The 20,526-nt window shown below is 46.5% G+C and overlaps 1 protein-coding gene across 15 annotated transcripts in view; it reads left to right on the top strand.

The window, feature by feature from the left end:
* The window catches only part of EPB41L2 (erythrocyte membrane protein band 4.1 like 2), a 220,709-nt gene that overhangs the window by 66,936 nt on the left and 133,247 nt on the right, over positions 1 to 20,526 (top strand). For all 15 annotated transcript variants that reach the window (XM_075597313.1, XM_075597308.1, XM_075597316.1 and 12 more), the window contains 2 exons: positions 17,187 to 17,698; positions 19,890 to 20,099. In XM_075597313.1, coding sequence (XP_075453428.1) covers positions 17,201 to 17,698; positions 19,890 to 20,099 — 708 coding nt within the window. In that variant the 5' untranslated portion in view covers positions 17,187 to 17,200. The remainder of the gene's footprint in view (positions 1 to 17,186; positions 17,699 to 19,889; positions 20,100 to 20,526) is intronic.

Raw genomic sequence — 20,526 nt, 5'->3', positions numbered from 1 at the left:
AGGGGTATACAGGATTCTCAGCAAGGAGTGGAAGCTCAGACCGGGGTATACAGGATATAATTCCCAAATTGATAGCAGTGCAGGGGATATATCCGCTTCACATCAGTGCGTGTGGTTCATGAAAAACAAAGGTGGACTATGGTGTAGATCGTAGTATAAAAATTTATCCAAAATAAAAACAGGGGTAAGAATCGTACTTACAATAAGTACATCACATATGTACACATAGGATGTTCGTGAGACAGTAGAGTGCCGGACCCGTGTGGAACAAAGCGACTGCTCGTGTTTCTGTGCCTCCTTCCGTGTCGCTGATGGATTGCGTCTGACGTCACATCCGGTGCTTGCTCCTGAGGAAGCTGTTCTGATACAGCGAAACGCGTAGAGCTATCCGTTGGTTTGCTGCAGCTGCTCCAGAAGTGAAGATGGTAGAGCTTGGTGCTGTATTCCCCGCCATCCGCCTCACTGACTCGCGACCGGACGTCGTCACTCCGTCACCGGATGTGACGTCAGCGCTATCCATCAGCGACACGGAAGGGGGCACAGAGAGAGACGAGCAGGTGCTTTGTTCCACACGGGTCCGGCACTCTACTGTCTCACGAACATCCTATGTGTACATATGTGATGTACTTATTGTAAGTACGATTCTTACCCCTGTTTTTATTTTGGATACATTTTTATACTACGATCTACACCATAGTCCGCCTTTGTTTTTCATGAACCACACGCACTGATGTGAAGCTGATATATCCCCTGCACTGCTATCAATTTGGAAATTATATCCTGTATACCCCGGTCTGAGCTTCCACTCCTTGCTGAGAATCCTGTATACCCCTGTCCGAGCTTCTACTCCTTGCTGAGAATCCAGGCCTGCCTATATGGAATTGACAGACTTTTGCTGTTTATATTCTTACTTGTTGTAAGTACGCATTTCGACAGAGCCAAGATTGCAGTTACCTCCATTGTGTTGACATACTGCACAATTATTTATTTTCTGTTTTTATTTTGCGGTGTGTTTCTGGAATCGTTGCTCCCTTCCCATCCTGGATTAAGACATGCAAATGAGCATACAGTATATTTGCATTTGCTGTGGAGGGTTTTTGTCACTTTTTTTACTTGCCATAACTTAACTCAGTATGGTAAACCCCATCCTTTCGCTTCATTGCATAGCCAGTTAACCAACCCCACACTGATGAGACCCATTAAGGTCGAAACAGCTGTCTGTGGGTGGATTTTCTGGCTATGCATCTTAACCCTGGCTGTGCTCAAAGCTGTGACCATGCAGCAAGCTTAAGCCTATAGGGAACCATGTGTAAAATGGTTTTTGAAGCAAAAAGTGGCACGGTGTGCTCGTTTGCATGTCATTTATCAGAATCCCTTGCTGCAGTGGAAGTGCTGTGTGCTGGGTGATAATGGTGAAAGGCGGGGTTGCAGACCTGCCTAAGACATGCAAATGAGCATACAGTATATTTGCATTTGATATATATATATATATATATATATATATATATACTAGCTGAGAGACCCGGCGTTGCCCGTGAGTGAAATTTCCCATATTTATTGGTACTTGGCGTTGTAGAGGGAGAAAGGGGGTGGCCCGGTATTAAAGGGGTTGCACCCCATTTGGCCACCCCTGACCGCACCAGGGAGACAAGGGTTTAACAGGACTGAGGTCCAGAAATGTGATTTAACCCTTGTTATGACATGTAAATGTATGTTCCCCTGTTCCCCTGTCCCATTGTAATGTCTGGTTAATCAGTGTCTGCATCACACACACACTAGAATCCATCCGGGAGCACAAGGGTTAATAGTCCTTTAATGATTATAGCTCTTTGTGAAATACGTTTATGTTTTACGTTTAATACTGTGTCCCAAGGAATGGGCAAAGACTAAGAGGAAATTCCTTTGTCCACCAGGATAGCAGATGGCCCCAAGAGGCGCCCAATATCTAGGATTTAGGTGTTGTTCCAAGGGTCTTATCACCCTCCCTGATGATTTAAGGGTGGAAGAGGCTCAAACCAGAGCAGTCTCCAAGTGTCCCAGTTATCACCTTTCAACAAAGGTTATCTTGCTAGAGGTCCAGATGGGTAGACTGGCTGGCATTCCATTTGCCTATGGGGGATTACAGAAATGAGACCCCAGAGTTCTACTGCGCATGTGCCAGCTAGCAGGGGGGCCTGTCCTAAAATGTGTTCCCCCATCAAAGATTGGCTGGAGATAATGGGAAACCAATCACAGGTACTTAAGGTTAGGGATAGAGGGACAAAAGGTATATACACTGCTGTTCCCCATATATCCTTTGTTGTTGTTGTTGTTCATGTTGTTCATGGTCTTCGTTTGCTGCTATGATTACCTGATACCATCTGAATTGCTGCCTGATTGCTGAGAAGAAATGCTATGCAATGTCTTGGCATGATGGAGAGTGCTGTATGAAACTGCCAGTCCAGATGGAACTGTTTTCATTATTTTCGTCTTTTAAGTAAGTGTCTATGTTTTGCTGTTATTTGTACATTTTTTGTGTGTTCACCTTTATCAAGGAATAAATTATATTTTATCATATCTAAGTCTCGTCCCAGTTCAAACCCAGGTATATATATATATTTATATATATTTTTGGTGTAAATTACATCCTGTTATAAGCTACCGTGACAAGCTTGTAATTAACTGGTGGCAGCTGGCGGGACTGAACTGGACCTGGATTACAGTATTCTGCGGGGGACTGTGATCCAGTGGGAACTTGATGGTAATTGCAAGTTCCTGGGACTAAAGATATGGCACCTCCTCACTGTTCCCCTACTTGTGAGAAGCATTGCCTCCAGAACCAAAGTGCCGGCCATCCGTCTGACTGGAGCCGGGCACTGAGACCGGAGGAGTGCATCAAGTCGGCGCGGGGACCAGCAGCCAGCAAGGCTGAGAGAGACAGCAATGGGTGAGCATGAAACCCGGCAGGCTGAGCAAAGATCCACAGCTGCAGCTGCTGTAACCATCAAACCGCCCGGAGAGCAGGGAATGGACCCAGCTCCGGGACGGCAGAGACTTGTGGAGGGAGCGGGTGGTCTTGGAAACCACGGAAGTCTTGCACCAGGAGAGGTAACGGCTGTTGCAGTGGCCCGTCCATTTTCCCTGAAAGAGCTAGCACTGGTGTGTGCGTTGGGCAAGATGTGGTTCCCGGCGAAGTGGACCCAGTTCCTGGCGTCGGTACCGCACCGACCCGCTTATCCCCTCCCTGAGCCCGGCGCTCAGGCAACTCCGCTCTGGACTCCGTTGCCCCTTGCTGGGGTTAGTCCACCGGTGGCGGAGAAGCACCGGCAGCTGCTGCGGCACTGCCAACAAATGGGCCACAATAATGCCCAGTGCCCTGACCGTGCGCGGTCAGGCGAAGAAGCCCCTCAGGGCCAACGCTCACGAGCTGCGGAAAAGATGACCCAGTTAGCGGCATCCTCTGATGGCTCCCGCCCAGCCAGGGCGACAACCCTCCTCGGGACGTCTCCTGGAGAACCTGGATGGGCTGCATCAGCAACAGCGGCGGAGAGCAGCGGCCATCCACCTGATCCCGGCGGAGAACCGGCGGCGGCAGAAGAGCCGCGATTCCGGCAAAGTGCCGGAGCCCTTTCTGAGTGGGGGGAGGGACAGGGATTGCGGGAGGGGGTTTTGTTACCTGGTTTGCATGGAGCTGTGTTTCTCCACAAAGACCTGGGACCCCGGTCCTGCATCGTTTCCCCTGTGCCAACCCCGGGCGCTGCTGCGGCGGCGACCCGTTGCTTACTGGTCCAGATGTTGCCGGCGGCGGCCACTCCAGTCCCCCTGCAATTGGGACCAACGAAGGCGGCGGTCTCTGCGGGGACCAGCGAGGTAAGCCAGACCACGTCGCAGACTGACCCTGACTTATTTTTCCCTATGACTGTACCCTGTTGTTTCACTCTAGGGGTGACTGGGGGGTGGCAGGAGATATGGGTACCAGGGGAGGGGAAGGAAGGGCAGCTTGTAGGGCAGCCAGGCTTCCCCATGACCTGGGAGGAGCAGCAAGGGGATTCTCGGTTAAGAGCCCCACTGTTGCAGCCTTGCTATGGGCCGGAGGTAACAGGGGTTGTGGCAAAGTTAGACCACCCCCCGATTACCTGCCGGTAACCCTGAGCTCATCCCCGGTAATGGGGAGACAGTGTCAGGGAGATGGCCTCACTCAGGTGTCCCTAGTTACCAGGTTAGGGTTAGCTAGGGAGAAGCGGAGTGAGGGGAGGCTGCAGGTAGGTAGCCAGCACCAGTTCTCAGGGGAGGGGAAGGAAGGGCAGTTTGTAGGGCCACCAGGCTTCCCCATTACCCTGGCAGAGCCTCAGGGGGTGTCTCAGATCAGCAACACCCTGTTGCAGCCTGGCTATGGGCTGGGGGTATCCGGGGCAGTGGCAGGCTTGTGCCACCCCAGGGATACCTGCCAGCCAAGAGCTAAGGCGGTTGCATCTGGAGAGGTGCCCCTGAGCTCATCCCTGGTAAGGGGGAGACAGTATCAGGGCGATGGCCTCACTCAGGTGTCCCTAGGACCCAGGTTAGGGTTAGCTAGGGAGAAGCGGAGTGAGGGGAGGCTGCAGGTAGGTAGCCAGCAGCAGATCTCAGTGAGAGAAGGAGGGCTAGTGGTAGCCGGGGAGGGAAAGCAGCAGGTATTGCAGCTAGAGTCCCCCATTACCCTAGCAGAGCCTCAGGGGGTTTCTCAGATCAGCAACCCCCTGTTGCAGCCTAGCTATGGGCTGGGGGTATCATGGGCAGTGGCCAGTTTGTGCCACCCCAGGGATACCTGCCAGCCAAGAGGTAAGGCGGTTGCATCTGGAGAGATACCCCTGAGATCATCCCTGGTAAGGGGGAGACAAGGTCAGGGAGGTAGGTGCACTCAGGTAGTTCCAGGGTCTGGGTAAGGATTGCCCAGGGAGGAGTGGAGTGCAGGTGAGCTGCAGGGAGGTAAGCAGCAGGACTCATCAGCATGAGCTGAGGTGCTGGGCCTAGGGGAGGCTAGGCAGGGAGACCCTGGGAAGCAGGGGAAGATAGGAAGTCAGTGGGGAGTCAGGCAGCTGGCAGAAGCGAGGGATGGGCTAGGTAGGCAGAAAGTCCCTTGCTCTGATGGGCCAGGAGTGACCCCCCTGACAGATTGCCCAGGGTTCCCAAAGGAGGAGCTGTGGGTAGGTAGGCAGCCAGGGAGGAGAGTCAGGAGTATAGCGGAGCAGCTACAGGGTGGCACAGAGCCAGGGCAGGTAGGGTCCCTACAGAATAGTGACATAACCCTTTCCCAGACTTGGTTGACAGGGAAGCGACGGTCTCCTGTTGGTGCAGAGACACGCCAGTCTCTGGGTAGTGTGCAGCATGGTCTGCACAGGGGCCCCTTCACCATGGGCTTGGCCCACAAGCCACTGGGTGGGGGGCAGAGGGAGGCAAAGGAAAATGGCCGGCGGCCACGGTGGAGCCCGGCTTTGCAGGATCTGGACTTTACAATCCACTGTGGCCAGGACAATGTACTGGATAGGATCAGGGAGGCTGGGCTTACCTTAAAACCCACTAAGTGTATGGTAGGGATGGCAGAAGTCTTGTACTTAGGGCACAGGGTGGGTGGAGGGCACCTCAAGCCAGAGCCAGCCAAGGTAGAAGCCATAGTTGAGTGGCCTGTTCCAAAAACCAAGAAACAGGCTTGTCATTTTTGGGCACCGCAGGGTACTATAGGAAATTTGTCCCACAGTACAGCGCCGTGGCCAAATCCCTGATTGATCTGACTAAGAAGCAACTGCCTGTGCTTATTACCTGGACTCCTGCCTGTGAAACTGCTTTCCAGGCACTGAAAGCTGCGCTTGCTGAGGGCCACATCCTGGCTGCCCCAGACTATACCAAGCATTTTCTTATTCAGACTGATGCCTCAGACTTTGGTGTGGGGGCTGTGTTGAGCCAGGTGGGGGATGACGGCAAAGAGCACCCTGTGGTGTATCTCAGTCGCAAACTGCTCCCCAGGGAGGTGGCATATGCCACCATTGAAAAGGAGTGCTTGGCCATTGTGTGGCACTCAAAAAGCTCCAGCCCTATGTCTATGGGAGGGCTTTCACGGTCATCACGGACCACAATCCCCTGAGTTGGCTACAGAGGGTATCAGGGGAAAATGCCAAACTGCTGAGATGGAGCTTGGCTTTGCAAGAATTTGAATTTACCATTCAACACAAGAAGGGCAGTGAAAACAGCAATGCTGACGGACTTTCACGCCAGGACTATCCCTCTGGGACTGAATTCATTAATGGTGCCAGCAGTGCCCCACTCCCCGTTAGGGCCAGTGGGCCACAGGACACGCATTAAGAAGGGGAGATGTAGAGGGAGAAAGGGGGTGGCCCGGTATTAAAGGGGTTGCACCCCATTTGGCCACCCCTGACCGCACCAGGGAGACAAGGGGTTAACTGGACTGAGGTCCAGAAATGTGATTTAACCCTTGTTATGACATGTAAATGTATGTTCCCCTGTTCCCCTGTCCCATTGTAATGTCTGGTTAATCAGTGTCTGCATCACACACACTAGAATCCAACCGGGAGCACAAGGGTTAATAGCCCTTTAATGATTATAGCTCTTTGTGAAATACGTTTATGTTTTACGTTTAATACTGTGTCCCAAGGAATGGGCAAAGACTAAGAGGAAATTCCTTTGTCCACCAGGATAGCAGATGGCCCCAAGAGGCGCCCAATATCTAGGATTTAGGTGTTGTTCCAAGGGTCTTTTCACCCTCCCTGATGATTTAAGGGTGGAAGAGGCTCAAACCAGAGCAGTCTCCAAGTGTCCCAGTTATCACCTTTCAACAAAGGTTATCTTTCTAGAGGTCCAGATGGGTAGACTGGCTGGCATTCCATTTGCCTATGGGGGGTTACAGAAATGAGACCCCAGAGTTCTACTGCGCATGTGCCAGCTAGCAGGGGGGCCTGTCCTAAAATGTGTTCCCCCATCAAAGATTGGCTGGAGATAATGGGAAACCAATCACAAGTACTTAAGGTTAGGGATAGAGGGACAAAAGGTATATAAACTGCTGTTCCCCATATATCCTTTGTTGTTGTTGTTCATGTTGTTCATGGTCTTCGTTTGCTGCTATGATTACCTGATACCATCTGAATTGCTGCCTGATTGCTGAGAAGAAATGCTATGCAATGTCTTGGCATGATGGAGAGTGCTGTATGAAACCGCCAGTCCAGATGGAACTGTTTTCATTATTTTCGTCTTTTAAGTAAGTGTCTATGTTTTGCTGTTATTTGTACATTTTTTGTGTGTTCACCTTTATCAAGGAATAAATTATATTTTATCATATCTAAGTCTCGTCCCAGTTCAAACCCAGGTATATATATATATATATATATATATATATATATATTTATATATATTTTTGGTGTAAATTACAGCCTGTCATAAGCTACCGTGACAGGCGTTTGTAAAGTTTCTGAAGGCTGCCTCTCTGGCTGTGAGGCTGCTTCTCTAGGTGTGGGGACACAGGATATCACCTTGTCGGATCATTCCGTCTGCAGGGGACGATCACACATCGCCCAGCAGACAGAGGCGCGCGCACACGCTGCGTTGCGAAGTCCCCAGTGTGAATGCGGCCTTATGCTTGAGCTTCTGACAGGTGTAGGACAGACTGCATGTGGAGAAAACAGATTATTTGAGTGATATTTTCTTTTTCAGAGTCAGGGCTGAAATTACAACTTTAATTTTAAAGAAGCCGCATACGTTTATTTTATTTTTACTATACGCATTATCAGACGTCAGGCTTTGCATATTCCATGTATCAGCTTGCACTTTATTAGTAAAATAAATGTATATTTTTTTTCCAGTAACATATTTTGCAGTACAACTTATATGCAAATGTATTTAAGGGTAAAGAAAATATTTTAAAATTTGAGTTGTTTTTGGTCTCAACGTTTTGTTAACCATGAGTAAGTCATTTAAAATATCCCACCTAGTGCCAAGTTAAATTTATGGCAGTGATATATTTAATAGGGTAAAAGTATTTGATTTAAATTAAACAAGAGATAGGCAAGTAAGAATGTATTAAACCTTTTTAAATGTCTGAAAATTTTACTTTATTTAGTACTAGCTGATATACCCGGCGTTGCCCGTGATGTAATGTTCTGCCTCCCCCATCCTCCCTCTCAACTCCCTCCCCCCCCCCTCTTCACAGCTGTTCAGGCTTCCCCCCCTTCTCTCCTGACTCCCCCCCCCTCTCTCCTGACTCCCTCCCCCCCCTCTCTCCTGACTCCCTCCCCCCCCTCTCTCCTGACTCCCTCCCCCCCTCTCTCCTGACTCCCCCCTCTCTCCTGACTCCCTCCCCCCCTCTCTCCTGACTCCCTCCCCCCCCCTCTCTCCTGACTCCCTCCCCCCCTCTCTCCTGACTCCCTCCCCCCCTCTCTCCTGACTCCCTCCCCCCCTCTCTCCTGACTCCCTCCCCCCCTCTCTCCTGACTCCCTCCCCCCCTCTCTCCTGACTCCCTCCCCCCCTCTCTTCTGACTCCCTCCCCCCCTCTCTCCTGACTCCCCCCCCTCTCCTGACTCCCTCCCCCCCTCTCCTGACTCCCCCCTCCTCTCCTGACTCCCTCCCCCCCCCCTCTCTCCTGACTCCCTCCCCCCCTCTCTCCTGACTCCCTCTCTCCCCCCCCTCTCTCCCCTCCCCCTCTCTCCTGACTCTCTCCCCCACCCTCTCTCCTGACTAACTCCCCCCCCCTCTCTCCTGAATGAATACCACCCCCCGCCTGTCCGCTGTGCGCCGCCATCTTACCGGGGGCAGCTGCAGGAGGAAGGGGGTCCTTCCGGAGGCTGCCTGCCCACTGCCTGTCCCCCCGCCGGGGTGGGAGGGAGTGAGCGTTGGCGGCTGGGGCAGGAGGGCCGCGCCGCGCTTCCCCTCCGTCCGGGAGCCGGTGGGGGAGAGGGGGAGAGAGAGAGTTGGGTGACGTCATAGAGCCGGGTGACGTCATAGAGCCACCAATCTGATTGGCCAGAGGCTGAGGACCAATCAGATTCACCGCAGCTAGTACCAACCTTTCGATTTTATATATTAAGATGGATACAGGCATACACCGCATTAACGTACGCAATGGGACCAGAGCATGTATGTAAAGCGAAAATGTACTTAAAGTGAAGCACTACCTTTTTTCCACTTATCGATGCATGTACTGTACTGCAATCGTCATATATGTGCATAACTGATGTAAATAACGCATTTGTAACAGGCTCTATAGTCTCCCCGCTTGCGCTCAGCTTCAGTACAGGTAGGGAGCCGGTATTGCTGTTCAGGACGTGCTGATAGGCGCATGCGTGAGCTGCCGTTTGCCTATTGGGCGATATGTCCTTACTCGTGAGTGTCCTTAAACCGGGGTATGCCTGTACTCTGTTGGGAGTGGGTAGTAGCAGAAGGGTGCACTGGTGATTTTTCAGTTTGGTCTGCTTCACCATAATAAAATGATCTGTTTTAACAACGCTCCCTGTCTGAGTACCTGCCTAATATAGACAAAAAGGAGAGCAATAAAGCAGAGAAGGCGGCAAGTAAAGCCCACCTTTGTCATCAGTTACAAACATGTTTTTTTGTATTTATTTTTTTAAATCTCTATCTATATCTGTGTGTATGTATATCTATTTATTATACACTTTTCAAGAATGGCCTAGTTTTTAAGCACTATAGCCCTCTAACCTACTTTTGTCTTATCTGGGAATGCATATTTAAGTCCCTTTTCCCCACTCTTCTGCCAACTAAATAACTTCCTATCCTCCCCCTCTGTCAATACACTGTCAGTTCTTACATCCTATCTGGCTTATGGTCAAGCAAGGGAAAGTTCTTATTGTTCAGCAGAACAGAATAAATGCATAAAGAACCTTATCCTTTTCTGTGCAATTTTATCTTTTTCTTAGCCAGAAGTGACAATCTCCTGGTTTTTAATGACAGACAATTTTCCACGGCAATCGACATCTAATGCATCCTGGCCCACGTGAACTATTATAAAAACATTTTTTTATTACGATTGAATTTACTGCTATCTGCTTGTGTGCTGATAGTATACAGCAGGCCTGCCCAACTCGTAAAGTGAGAAGGGCCGGACTGCTCCAAGGAAAATAAATTTGGGCCGCACGGGTTAAATCATCATCATCATCATCATCATCATCATCATCATCATCATCATCATCATCATCATCATCATCATCATCATCATCATCATCATCATCATCATCATCATCATCATCATCATCATCATCATCATCATCATCATCATCATCATCATCATCATCATCATCATCATCATCATCTCTCCTCCAGCACCTCTCCATCATCATCATCCTCATCTATCTCTCATACCCCCATCTCTCCCCCTCACCCACACAATACCACCCTCCACATCAAAAACACAATACCCCCTCCACATCCCCCCAGCCCATTCCATGTCAGCATCCCATGTCAGCATCCCCCCCATGTCTCTCTTCCCTCAATATAACACTCTCTCCCCCTCCCCTAAATCACACCCTCTCCCACTCCTCTCAATGACACTCTCCCCCTCCCCTCAATATGACACACTCTCCCCCTCCCCTCAATATGACACTCTCCCCCTCCACTCAATATGACACTCTCTCTCCTCAATATGACACTCTCTCTCTCCCTCTCTTCAATATGACACTCTCCCCCTCCCCTCAATGACACTCTCTCCCCCTCCTCTCAATGACACTCTTTCCCCCTCTCCTCAATATGACACTCTCCCCCCCTGCAACTCACATCATACACCCCCTGCACCTCACATCACTTCCCCCCCTGCACCTCACATGTCAGCACCCGCCCCTCACATGCCAGCAGCCCACCCACCCCTCACATGCCAGCAGCCCACCCACCCCTCACATGCCAGCAGCGCCCCCCTCACATGTCAGCAGCCCACCCACCCCTCACATGCCAGCAGCGCCCCCCTCACATGTCAGCAGCCCACCCCCCCTCACATGTCAGCAGCCCACCCCCCCTCACATGTCAGCAGCCCACCCCCCCTCACATGTCAGCAGCCCACCCCCCTCACATGTCAGCAGCCCCCCCCCCACATGTCAGCAGCCCACCCCCCACCTCTGCACCAGCCCGTTTTTCACACCCACCCCCCACCAGCCCGTTTTTCTCTCACACACAGAGACACACAGAGACACACAGAGACACACAGAGACACACAGAGACACACAGAGACACACAGAGACACACAGAGACACACAGAGACACCTCTACCTCTTTTAGATCAGCACATCCTCTCCCCGGAACTAAGCCCCGCCCCCAGCATGCTCTGACCTCCCCGGCATCCTGCATCCTCCTCATGCTGCTTCTGCCCCCGCGCACTGCAAAACCCGGGGGTGGAGGAGGGGAGGGGGGCGGTGGAGGAGGGGAGGGGATGAATTGCCGCCATTTTTTTAAACTTTAAAAAAAAAAAAAATGTTGTGCAGCCCTGGTATACAGTATACGTAGGGAGGAAGTCGTGTGGCTAATGCAGAAATGTAGGCGCAGACAAAAATTGTGCTTGGCTATGCATTTATCTTTAATGAGGAAGCTGATCATGAACAAAATATTAGATACGAATCTGAAAACTGAGCTATAGAATTTTTAGATAAAACAAGCATTTTTACAATGTACTTTTAATCATAGTGCTGCTTTAAGATAGAATCACATCTTAAAGGGAAAATTCAATGTAGCGGGTCAAGTTTTTTTTTTTTTTTTTTTTTTTTTTTTAATAACTTATTCGTGTAATTGACTTGATTAGAAAGAATCAATTATGGTTATTAAAATTATTTCGATATTTTGTATCCTTTAAGAAATTAGTTGTTTTCCTTTTCTTTGCGTCGGCATAACAGCAACTGTAACTTTCTGCTCCGAAGACCCCCTGTTCGCCAGATGGCGATCGGTAAAGTTAACAGTATTTCTGCTTTCACAGGGATTTCAATGATTATCCAATATTGGATCTTTGTGTGGTGGCCACTTTGTTTCCCCTGAAGTGAGATTTATATCTGATAACTTCCCTGGTTAGTAGCTAGGCCTGATAACTTGAAACAAAGCAGAAGCGTACCAGAACCCACCATAGTGTAACACGGTCTGCTATGTGGTGTCTTGGTGGTTGCCTCAATGTTGCTTGATATAGAGGCAGGGGAGGACAAAAATGTAAAACTTGGGAGTCGGCTACAATGTTTTAGAGGGAGTCGCTATTCGTGTCTATCCCCCCCCCCCCCCTCCCAACCCCACATTCAACTTCGGCTCCTAAAAACACACACATGCCACTCTTCCCCCTCACTCCTACCTACCCTCTCTCACTGACACGCACTCCTGAAGAGTAGGACAGGCACAGTGCTGAAGCTGCCTGCATCTCTCTCTCCCCCAGCAGCTCGCTCTTCGCTTCTCCCCTGGCACTACACACTAGGGCTACGCCCCCGCTGCCTGTGCTTCAAGTGCGCCTGCCAGGCTAGCGGCGCGTGCAGTTCTGATACCCCCCAAAAAAATCCCCCCAGTCTGTGCACCGCTGTTTTAGAGCATGCTTGTTTTCATGAGGGGATCTCAAACGTGGGTTGCTGTTTTTGTTCTACCATTGTTTTGTACTTCTTTATATACAGTAGTTGCATTAAACTCCATTGCTCTTGAAGGAGTAGAGCTGTTCAAAACCTCAGCAGCACATCTCCAATTTAAAATGTAGTTTGCTAAATTAGATTGTCTAAACCAGGGGTCAGCAACCTGCGGCTCTTTTCGCTCCAATTGTGGCTCTCTGCAGATTGTCGACTCCCAGCTGCTGCCTCTCTCCCTCTCTCCCTCACTATCCTGGCCGTGTCTGCGTGGGGGGCCCGGACGGCGCTTGTCGGGCCTCTTGTTGCCACCGGGCATGACGTTTCCCCAGCTGCTTGCCTGCTTCTCTTCTGAACGGTCCCACGCCGGGCTCTGTGACTTCGGCACGCGCCGGACGTTGTGATTCACGCTTCCGGCTCGCACCGGCTTGAGAGCCCAGCGTGGGACAGTACAGAAGAGAGGCAGGCAAGCAGCTGGGGAGACGTCGGGCCCGGCAGGATAGTGAGGAAGGGAAGGTGTGTGTGTGTGTGTGTGTGTGTGTGTGTGTGTGTGTGTGTATTCGGGGGGGTCGTGTAGGTGTTTTTGGGGAGGTGGGGTATGTATGTATTGTGTATTTGGGGGTGGAGGTGGGTAGTGAATAGAATATGTGTATTGTGTAATTTACACTGTTTTGCACGGAAAAACTATTAAAAAAAAAAAATGAAATAAAGGCACTTATTATTGTGAGATGCATTTTATTCTATGCATTAGTACCTGTTTGAATAGAAAAGACTGGTCCAGTAATCTAATCGACCTGGAACCAGCCTAGGAAGAGGAGCAATTACTTTCTTTAATTGCTGAATTAGATTGTGTGTCTGGGGCTCAGTGATGCGTGTTGCCTCTCTAGTGGGTGCTGCTACTAATGAGCACATCTCAAAGCACAAATGAAACGTGCCAAGATTGTAATTGGGCAGTAGTCACCTGACCCCATAATGGAATTACTGTTTAGTCTGTCTGCTTTAATGTACTCCCCTGTACAGCGGATAGCAATTAAAGCATAGGTAGTGACACTTTCAATATATTTATGCAGTCATTTCTTACCATGACAAGGGGAGACCTAGCTGCTGATGTAATGTGTACATTACATAATATTTAAGACCATTACAAGTTGCATTGAGCTGATTGTCAAATTAGCATTCAATTTTGTTTTCAAAATGACCTGGTTCAAATAATAGGTTATCTACAGCTACATTAATACTGTACGTTTAGCATGTTGTTCAGTAATGTTTTGAGGCAAACAAACATATGTTGTCCCTTCTTACTAATCCTCTAAGTTTCAGATAAACTTGTTTTCTCTTTGTAATGGCAGACATCTTCTTTTTTTTTTTTTTGTAAAAATTGATTATGCCCAGGTACTGTGCTTTTTGCATTATTGTATTGTTGGTGAACCTAAAATTTCCGTTACATTGTTTGGTTCCTTATGTGGTCATTTTTGCTGGTTAGAGATAAAGTAATAAGAACATTAATAGAAAAAAAATTCATGGACCAAGTTAATTAATGGAACCAGGGTAAAAATAATGGTGGGGATATGTTTAATTGGATGAAATATTAATTGGTATTTAAAATCATTGCACAAACCCCCTAAATGTCTGAAAACATCACCTCTCTCAACATGGGTAGCATTTAAAGGGGGTTGACTTGAAATTGTACACGCATTACTCAGGCCTGATGCATGTAGGATGCAGCTGCTTTGTAAAGGAGCAGTTCTGGCCATGCCGTTTAAAAAAATATTTCTACCTTGTCCCTGGGGTCATGCGGAGCTCAGTGGTGGGTCTTTTCAATTGGCTGCCAGGCTGAATCGAAACCACAATCTGGAACAGGCTCGCTGCATTTGAACCGGGGGGTCCTCGGCTATCAAGGGGCTACTGATGAGCACTATGTGATCCTCCGGTTCAGGTAACAGTTAAAAAAAACAAATAAAAAAAAAAAACCCCCTTGGGTTTCAAGTTGGTACAATCAAAAGTATTTATTTCAATGCAAATACATGGTAGAAATTGGCTTGGTTTGGTTGGTTTTTCTTTCTCTTCATTTGAAGTCTAAAAAGCATTCACACTCATGTATGAATATTCCTTTGCACAGGGATTCGTTTTTTTTTTTTTTTTTTTTTTAGAAAATCACACCCAATTGTTTAAACCTTTTGCTGCTTTTCAAACGTTTTGCAAATTGTAACTTGCCGAAATTATTTTGGTAATCATGTAATTGTCGGATCTTTTAACATGTTTTAATTTTACTAGCCTTGTATGATGATGTATATGTATTTAAAAAGAAGCATGTGGCAGAAAGACTGAATTGGCTTTTCCCTACTAAACAGTCTAACTTGGCCCCAAAGTAAACTAATGACGCACATTTTAGAATAAACTGTAACTTGGGTGGGTTTCACTTCCTCCAGCTTGTGCCTTTTTTTTCTCCCTGCTTGAAAACATGATTTCATGGTGGTGGAGACTAGCCATGAATGGTCCCATGAGATATAATGGCTGTATTAGGTTTTAAAATGTAAAAGAGAAACATTCACTGTAAAGATTATTACATTTGTTTGAAAAGCATACTACATTGTTAGACGGTGAACAGTGATTCTCAAACCTCTTCAGAGATCACCAGCCACACCAGGTTTTTGGAACAACGAATACACTTCTCCCCAGCTGACTGCACCATGTTTGCATAGAAGTAGAATGTTGGATGGTTACCGTAAAAACCTGAGCCCAGTGGCTCCAAGCTCCGTTAAATAGTCAAATATAGTGTAATGACACGCAGGACAATAGCACTTATTTTAATATTGCCGAACAGTGGCATTTCACCTTCCCAGACATGGCAAAATCCTTATAACGGGGTCTGAATTAAACTCATAACTAATCTTGGCATTATTCTTATCATTCAGCCCCTGTATTAACCTGAACAGACTTCAGTAAATAAGCGATAACGCTTATATGCATCTTATTATCAGGAACGTCTGTTTTAGTTAATACTATGCTCTCTATGGTTGAGGAATATGGCTCAACACATTTATGTTTGCTGTGGCTAATGCTTTATTATTATTATTATTATTATTATTATGATGATGACATTAACTTAGGTTAACGTCATGGTAAGTAGCCTAAAACAACCGGTCTAGGATGTTTGGCTGCGGCCATTTTGCCATGACCAAATTGCCACCGGTGCTTCACTGCCATAACTGCTGATCGCATGGCATGTCCTCGACACCTCTGCCGCAGCATGTTCCTAGCACCTCTCTCAGCCACAGGGAACCTCCGACGTGCAGGACACTTTGCGCTGCTGCGAGCAGCCTGGACACATTGTTACATTTCCTGCGCACCACGCACTGCGCAGCTTCCTGGCTGCCACGCTGAGTGCCCTGCGCTACGGATGTGTCCTGTGGCTGGGAGAGGTGCTGAGGACATGCGCAAGGTCGTGACGGCGTGGTGACCTGTGGTCAGTAGTTATGGCGGCTGAGCGCCGGTGGCGATTTTGGTCGCTGGCAAAAGTCCTATTCTGCAAAAACCAGCTTAGTGTATCGAGACCCTGATCTGGCTCTGAGTTCTTGGAGAGGTTTGAGGACCACTGTTGTACAATTATTATTATTATTATTTTTAGATATGTAATTGCAGATTATGCAGTGGGTCATGGATTATGTGAGCTAATTGTTCTAAAGTTAAAATTACATGTTTGCCCCATTCTAAAATCTCCCCCTCCCCTAACCATATGACTAAAGTTTTTACAGAAGGCTTATTTTACCCTGCTAAGAATCTATCCATATCTGGAAGTCACATTTTCAGCTATCAACAGCAAGATCCTAAATGAATAATTAGTAAATTAATTTTTGCATGAGCATATCCGACTGAAAGACTTGTTTGGCCTCTTTTGATAGCATTTAGTTAAATGCCACAATTGAAACTTAAAGGCTATTCATGTTTGAATGCTGTATTACACAACTTAATTAGTCCATGTACTGCTGCTTTAAAAGCTTGCTTTGTAATGGATCATCTGTAAGAGAAATTTAATCTAGGGACATCATGGAATGCAGCCCCTGTGACTCCTACATTCCGTCTTCTATTTCTTAACACTCATCAGACATCCAACCTTCGGCTGCATGTATAGTGCAGGCTCACACGCCTGTCGCCCGAGCGATCCGTGTATTCTGATGGGGGAGGCGATTGGGAGGTGTGGCCGCGACGGCACCAGGCTGGGTCACCCTCATTGGCTGAACCGCTCACGTGAGGTGGCTGGCACGTGGAAAAACAAAATAATTTCTCGCTTTAACATTCTGCCACGCGCACTACGGCCGGCCTGATAGAGGTCCTGTATTTTGTTTGCGCCGTTGCGCGCACTACAATCACAGCCTTCTTTAGTCCCACTTGCCTTCATTTTGCTAGTTTTATCTCCATCATCCTATATTCTGTTTAGATTACATTTTTCTATTGGGAAGACCAAGCGGTTATCTATTATCACATGTTAAAAGCAAAACCAGGGCATTTAGAGAATTGAACGAAGTGTAATTGTTTTGGATACAAACTACAGATGCTTTAACGTTATATTATTTTTAAAATTCAAAGTTTTAAGATTCTTTTCTGGTGCAATGAGTAATGCTGTTTTTGTTGTAATTCCAGCATAACCTGTGACCATGACGACTAAAGCAGGTCCTGGAATTGAAGTGAATGAGTCTGAACAGGCTGATGATCCGACTGAGCAGTTGGGAATCTCTAGTGAGAAGGGCCAACTGGGAGAAGAAAATGCAGATGCATCAAGTGAGAGTTTGCAGAATAATAACCCTGAAGAAACAGAGCCAGCCAATGTACCTAAATCACCTTCAACCAAAGTCGGTGATAAGAGCCCAGGAAAGCAGAAAAAAGAGAGAGATGCATCTGAAAGCAAAGGAATCTCTCGCTTTCTACCTTGGCTTAAGAAGCAGAAATCTCAGAGCCATGTTGAGCCTAATGAGGATGGCGACAGAAACATGCATGATGACAACGTTAATGCAGAAGAGCCACTAGAGGTGGAACAGCAGCCAAAAGAGGAGGAAGTAGAAAGTGAAGGTGAAAAAGCAACTGAAAGTCAACCGAGCGAGACAAAAACGGAGGATAAGGAAGAGAAACGTCCCACTAGCAGTGCAGAGATGCAGGTGTGTTGTTCCTTACATGAGGCCATTGGGTATATCGTGGGTTCAATGGAGGAAAGTGAATGTAACTATTTCATTCAATCCCCTCACTGACTGATGGGCATGCAACATATTGTGCATTGGGTTGTAGGCCCACCTGTCATTGGAGGGGTAAGCATTAGCATGTTACTTTGGTTCACTCTGAGTAGCATACAGTTGTTTAATATTTTCATGCAGTATTAGTTTACTTCTCTGGTTTCTTGTAATTGGAACCCTCAAAGCTAAGAGTCATATTTTTTTTCCTTCTCCTAATCTTTTCCTTTTACCATCGTGAAATTAGTGTTTTTGTTTTTTTTTAGCCTTTGCTGTGTCAGACCTTAGGAAGTACAGGAAATGTAGTAAGGGATGCGAAAGAGTTAATATGGCCCCTATCGTCCACACACGCGCGCGCGCACACACACCAAAGCAAATAATGTTTGATATTGGTAATAGCTGAAAGTAGTAAAATAAACAGATTGACTCATTGAAAAAATATAAAGCAAGAAATGGTTTAGCACAATATAAACAAATGTGTTATTTTGTGGAGGAATGCTGCTTTTACTTAAGATCAAATGCATGGAACATGCTCTCCTCTATGAAGTATGCAACTGGTAAAAAGATTGGCCTTTACTTGAGATCAGCCTTAAGGATGCAGTTCTCTCCTCACGTTTATTTTTTATTTTTTAGAGGGTTACACAATGGGATGTCTGTTTTCACCTAGTTTTTCCCAGCTCACTCACTTTTAAACTGTGTTTATTCCTCAAAAATGTGCCCCAAATAAAAGCTATCCTGGCTTCTCAGTCCCTCCCACTTTGTGACATCACTGGACTGCAAATAGTTTATTTGACAAGCATCTTTGATTAAAAAATATATAAAAATATATTTGGTAATCTCCCATAAAGAGCATCACATTGAGCTCACATTTATTGAGTTATCTTTTTGTGTGTGTGTGTGGGGCTATATTTTCAAAGTTAGCAGGTTTTACTGGATAGCCATAAAGCTGGCTACGGGCCCCCCGCTGCACGCGCCTGCACGCCCGCCTTGCATCCTGGCAGCGTGTGCACGGCGCTTAACCGTGATATGCAGTCAGCTTTTTTAGACGCGGGGGGCGTGGCCATTAGATTGGAGGGTGTTGTATTGTAACCAGATGTTCTTCTCTGAGGGATGGTGGAAAAACTTTGTAGCGGGTAAATAAACCCTTTTCTTTGAGAGGCAGATTGCATCACCAGTTGTGACCATTTACTGTCCAACATGACACAAAGTTCCCTTGGTTCAAAGGATGTACTGTAAAACAATAGTGTGTATGTATAACGAAGTCTTTGGATGTTGTTGCCTATTTTGTATACAATTTAGAAATTACACGATTAGCCTTACTTTAGCTATTCAATGACACAGGAAAGCTGCATAGAAATTGCATTCGCCTACCTTCATTTATGTTCGGAAATCTTTAGCTGTTGAGGGTGCACAGCTTTGAGGGCTGACATCCATTTCACTTACAGTAATTAATAAAAGATAAAAGAAACCCTGAAAAAGCTCCATTAAGAAGTCTCTCTCTATAAATAATGCAGGTAAATGATAGGTTAATGATTGTGAACATGTAATTTTGACCATCGTAGTAAAAATGCACCTTTACATTGGACCAAATTTGTTTTTTACACACTGGTGTAGCACAAGGACCAAAACACAGCGAGTGCACAATACCTTTTTCGTTGAGGAACATTGAAGAATTGTTCCTAACTGTAAATGACAAACAATAGTTAAACGTATTCACTTTTCAGTTCAAGGGGAAATCCTGTGTCTTGTGGAAAGTAGCAAATCATACTGCATCATTTTTTAATTGTTCTGCTTTATCTGAGGTGAAAGCATTCCACTTGCATGAGAGCATCAGTAACATATTGGTAAACCCCTTCATTTTGAAGATAATGGAAATTCATATTTTTCACATGAGTTATTTTGTAGTCCTATTCCAGGCAAACCTTGGTTGTGTGTGTGTACATGGGATTGTCGCCTTTATGGATGCTTTGCGTTTCCGGTCTTGTTTCCTGTGATTAAATATTAAGTGACTGTTTTTGTAATTGTTAAAAAAACTAACACGCAACATTTTGTATAAATGGTAATAGAAAATGTTGTTTCTTTAATTAAAAAAAAAATAATGTTTAATTTGTGTTACCCTCAGCCTGCTAAAGAAAATAACCAAGAAGGAGACATAGAGAAGGTTGTTGAAAATACAGAGGAAATGCAAACATCTGGAGGGCCAAAGGAGGTAAAAGAGGCACAGCATGCTGAAGTAAAAAAAGACACGCCTCGTAAATCTCCCAAGAAGGTGAAAACTGTACCATGTAAAGTGACCTTGTTGGATGGAACAGAATACAGCTGTGACTTAGAGGTGAGGAAACGCTGAACGCAATCTGTCTAAACCCAAACCAAAACTATTCATTGACCTTTTAAGCATTCGATATATGAACATCATGTGCATTAAATCTTAATTGTTTATATATTGAAAAGTAATTTCACGTTATTGAATAGAACCTGGTTGAAGCATCATATGAGACCTGTCAGCAGGTTGTTTTTTCTATTGTCGCTTTTGGTTTTTTACTTGGATAAGTTAGATAATTATTACTGGTTATGTATAGATAGATGTGGTGACCAGCTTTCTCCACATTGTACACTCTGACCCTGGGTTTACTGTTTCTATGCTTTTTATTATCTTTTCCGGAGTGCGAGTTGGTTGTTTTGCTTTTACAATAACTATATTTCTCTCAATTTAAAACTATCTATTTAATCTAATAAATCTTCAAAGACCGAACATAAAG

This window comes from Ascaphus truei, chromosome 4 (genome assembly GCF_040206685.1).
Source record: "Ascaphus truei isolate aAscTru1 chromosome 4, aAscTru1.hap1, whole genome shotgun sequence".
Classification (NCBI taxonomy): domain Eukaryota; kingdom Metazoa; phylum Chordata; class Amphibia; order Anura; family Ascaphidae; genus Ascaphus; species Ascaphus truei.
This window is presented reverse-complemented; position numbering and strand designations above follow the sequence as displayed.